General features: G+C 33.4%; 1 protein-coding gene across 1 annotated transcript; it reads left to right on the forward strand.

The window, feature by feature from the left end:
• Positions 1-434: 434 nt before the first annotated feature.
• On the forward strand, positions 435-2025 carry LOC132640465 (ethylene-responsive transcription factor 5-like). Its single transcript, XM_060357059.1, has one exon. It carries the CDS (start codon positions 612-614, stop codon positions 1518-1520), a length of 909 nt encoding a protein of 302 aa, XP_060213042.1. The 5' UTR covers positions 435-611; the 3' UTR covers positions 1521-2025.
• Positions 2026-4889: the final 2864 nt, after the last annotated feature.

Consider the following 4889-nt stretch of genomic DNA (forward strand, 5'->3'; position numbering starts at 1 on the left):
ACATGAAAAAACGCTAAGTCGAGCCCCAAATCATTACTCCGTCATCTTTACACCCATCTAGCCGAACCATTGACTTTAAACTAATTGTTGGGCTAAAGTATACAAAAGATACGCCTAATGCTCAAGAGACCTCACACCATTAAAAGTAAAATATATGTAATTGTTTTTCAACTATCCATGCAAACTTTATTTACGCACGCGATAGAAAAATATGAAGAAACAACTTGGAAACAGGGTCTTGGTGGAACACATAATGACTAATTAATCATCAATGACAAACAAAGACAGAAAACCAACATCACCTTTTTTTTATGTCTTTCTTCTTTTAGACAAAAGAACAATAATGTAATCATCTATTATTTTTCTTAATAATAAACTAAACTACAACTTGCAGTCTTTCATACTTAAAAAAGTGAACTGGATAGCCCACAGAAGATGCTTCCTTGTTCTAACCAAGAAGGCTCCAAGAAACCTCCATTAGACTCAAAATTTTCCACCCTTTATAATCTCCCTCTTCACTCTTCATTTTCCACTCAATTCTTCCATATTTTGAAACAAGAAAAAAAAGATTCTTTCTTCTCAAAAATTATTTTTCTCTCTAAAATATTTAAATGGCTTCTTCTTCATTAGATTTGATCAGGCAACATCTTCTTGATGATGTAGCTTTTATTGAAAATTATTGTTCTTCATCAGAAACAAGTAGTACCCTTTATTCTCAAAGTTCATCTACTTCTGAATCTTTAGATTCTTTAGTCTCTGATCTCAAAACTGAAACCAAATTCTCGTTTTGTCCTGATTTAATCTACACAACAAATAATACAGCTCAAAGTTCAAATCTTGAATTCTCCGGTTTTTTCAATAACTCGAAAATAGAACTCAATTCCTCTGAATTGCCAGCAAAACCCCAAAAGAAAAAAAGCTTCAATGAAAGAAAACCTTCACTGAACATTTCAATTCCATCTGTCAAGAAAACAGAGCAAAAAACAGGGGCATCAAAAACAGGGGAACTGAAAACAGAGTACTCTGTTTTGAAAACAGGGGAAAATTCGGAGAAAAAGCGATATAGAGGAGTCAGGCAAAGGCCATGGGGGAAATTTGCAGCGGAGATTTGTGACCCTACCCGAAAGGGTACTCGGGTTTGGTTAGGAACTTTCGATACTGCAATGGATGCGGCCATGGCATATGACAGAGCGGCTTTTAGACTCAGAGGGAGCAAAGCAATCTTGAATTTCCCACTTGAAGTTAGTACTTTTAAACAAGAAAATAATGAAGTGGAGAAAAAAGGAAATTTGAATTTAAATTCTAGTGGGAAGAGGGTAAGAGAAGTGGAGAATCATGAAGACGAAGTGGTGGTGAAGAAGGAAGTGAAAAGAGAACAAATGGTGGCAACTCCATTGACACCTTCAAGTTGGTCTTCAATTTGGGATTGTGGAAGTGGAAAGGGTATTTTTGAGGTGCCACCTTTGTCACCATTATCACCACATCCAAGTTTTGGTTACTCTCAACTTTTGGTTTCATAGTGAAATGAATACAAAGTCAACTTGATTGGGTATTGTGAATTATGGAGCGATCTTATTGCTACGATCTACTGAGATTTAGCATTTTGTACTTATAATTCGTCACTCAAAAAAAAGAAAGATTGTGAACAAAAAAGAAGGATTGTGAACAAGTATTTAGAAAATGACGAAGAAAATGGACCAATTTCAAAAGAGAAGAAATTTAAAAGGAAAAATGAAAAAAAAAAAAAAGGTATGAGATGATTTCAAGTCCATAAAAGAAAAAAAGGGAGCAGAAGAGATGGGGTCCCTTTTGGGAAATTAGATGAAAATATTGGAAGATTAGCATATTTTCTAAACAAGGATGATAAGTACATATCAAGAAATATGGGGAGATGGGAATGGAAGTGTTTTGGATCATGCAAAATTTGTTTCTTCTTTTTTATTTCATTGATAAGCTTTGTTTCATGTAACTATGAATTCTACCGAGGAATTTTATTTGATTGGTTTATTTAAGAGGGTTCAAATATACTGCTAATGTTTGTTCTTTATTTTACATTTGTCTTTCGTTTACATATCGATCCATAAAAGCTCCCACCGTCATCTTTCATTTCGAATATGTTCTTTCACCTAACAGTTTTCTATCGTGAAAAAATTAGTCTGACTAGCTGATATGGTAAAGCCACGCATGGGTATATTTGGATAACTTTCAATTGTTTAAGGGTATACTTAGACATTTATAATTTTCAAGGGCATGCTTAAAATTTATGCAGAGGATATATTTTGATAGTTTAAAACTCATCTTATATTTGTATACGTGGTTCCACTATGACAAATGTGCTAAGTCGGACATCCACTACAGAAGGGGCATATTTGAAACGAAAGATAGTGGTGAGGGTTTTACCGAGCCGATAGATAAATGAAAGGCAAAATGTAAGACAAATCTAATACTTTAGGGACATTTGAATATTTTCCCTTCATTTAATTTGTGTGCTAGGTATAATGTAAATATCCTGAACTTTCACATGTTGATGAGGGTTCGATTCTCCACCTTGTAATCTCCTACACGCGCTTATGTAATTTTTTTATTTAAAAAGTAAATATTCGTTGGTAGGCTTATCCGATGCTACTCCAAATAAATAGAGTCAGCTTATTCTGTATCCCGAATGTCTAAAGCAAAAAATAAAAGGAAAAAGGTACAACCTAAGGAGCCGTTTGGACATGGTTTGAAACCATGTTTGGACATGTAATTTGAATATATTAAGTTGTATTTTCTCTTATAGACATAAAACCCCACAAGTTGTGAAAACTATCAAAACATTCCCAATTCTTATACAATCTTACCAAATGAGCAAGTCATAGTTCATAACAAAATTAATACGCTACAAGAAGGCCTTTCTAAAAAATACAACATCAATTGATCAAACTTTAGTTCAATAAAAACGAAAATTTAACATGAATAATAATGTAACTACTCTTTAATATAATCCTCCCACATGGTAGACATAATAAAGTTGGTGGAAGTTAATGAGGTTGGTAAATGATTGGTGGGAGTAATTGTTAAAAATATTTACCAACTAATGGGTCGTTTTTTATAAAATATAAACTCATGGGTCAAGTTTTATATTTAATTTTTTTGAAACTATGGTTTGAAACCCCAAATCATGCCTTTTTGGATGATTTGGGGTTTCAAACCATGAGATGAGATGCATGTCCAAATGCTGGTTTCATCTCATGGTTTCAAACCGCATGTCCAAACGCCTACTAAGTAAGAATGACATGCACAAATAGAGAAATGTTCTAAATCATTAAAACAAAAACAAAAAGTAGGGAAAATACAAATGAATTAAATGTCACTCACGAATCTTGTTTGTTTTTATATTTTTCTCATATTTAGGTTTATTTATTTCGTATACATATAAGATTAATCTTAAAACTTTACAAAAGCAATCAATTGAACCATGTGAAAGTAATAAGAGTCTGCAACTTAATTGACACACAAAGTGTGGGTTGGAACATAAATACCACTAAAAAAAAAGGTGACAAAACTACCTTTTGCACAGTAAATTCTTGCGCAAAAGGAGTTAACTGTAACGGCACAGTTAACTCCTTTTGCACAGGAATTTACTGCGCAATAGGGGTTTATATAAACCCCAACACTTGGTCATTTTCAAGTCACTCTTCACCTCCTCCATTTTCACTCTTTGAACATACTTTAACACCCCCCCCCCCCCCCCCCAAAATCCAAATTATGTCTCAAAGCTCCGAAACGTCAAACTTTGCTATAGAACACAATGCTTGTGAACGTGGTTATTATTGTAAGCTAAAAACTTCAAAGACCCAAGATAATCCGGGTCGTCGTTTTTGGCGTTGTAAAGTGTCCGAAGTAAGTGTTTTTACAAGATTTTAGGATTTTTTTCCCCCACATTATCTACATATTTTGCTTTCAAAACTGATTTTCTTATAATGTTTATAGGATATGAATGGTTGCAAATAAGGGAAGATAGCATTCTCGTGGATAAAACGGTGGCGTCGAATTTTAAAAAGCCTCTTGTTGATAGAGATACCGCGACTTCATGTATCATTAGAGATTCCGTGAGGTTTGACTTGCAGTTTAAGCTTATAGAAGCTCTAGAAAAAATTGACCTTTTGGAGCTCTTGCTAAAAGAATCCATAGAAAAACAAAGTTTTTTCAAGGCTAACCTTTGAGACATTCAACACGCGAAAAATGCTTTGAAAGAAAAACTAAAATTTTGGAAGATTATTTGTGCTATCTTGTTGTTGTTTATTATTTCTATGTAGTTTTTTGTTATTTCTATGTATTTTGTTTTTACTAGTTGTACGTTTTCATGTATTGTATTTACTTTAAAATTGTGAATTGTTGAACTTTTATGTATTATTAAATCTAAGAAGCTTATATAAATTAATAATAGACTATAACAATCAAAGCAGATTAAAAACATACTAAATTTTTTCAAATTGATGACTTCATAAGGAATTAAAAATAAAAATTAAATCATGAGTCCGAAACTTAAATAACCCAAAAACTAAGATAGTGAACCAAAATAACCCCTAATCATCATCAGAATAGAAGTCCTCAATATCGTCCTCAGAACAACATTTTGGGTTTCTTAAGACATATCCTCTTTCTGTAGATGTTAGTTCTCTACCCGTTGATGATGCTTGTTCTTCGGCCAATTTTAGTATGTAAAATCTACAACCTCTTGCTAGCGTTCTGTTATTTTCTTTTCTAATCATTTGTACGGCAGCCTCGCAAGAATGTGGATCAGTTCGAGGCATGGTCATTGAGAACCTTGTTGGGATTTGAGCATTGAGATTTTCCAAGTCACGAACAAGACGTTCTGATTCGGCAATGCCGATTTGCCTATTCTC

The sequence above is a fragment of the Lycium barbarum genome, chromosome 5, assembly GCF_019175385.1.
Source record: "Lycium barbarum isolate Lr01 chromosome 5, ASM1917538v2, whole genome shotgun sequence".
NCBI classification, from domain to species: domain Eukaryota; kingdom Viridiplantae; phylum Streptophyta; class Magnoliopsida; order Solanales; family Solanaceae; genus Lycium; species Lycium barbarum.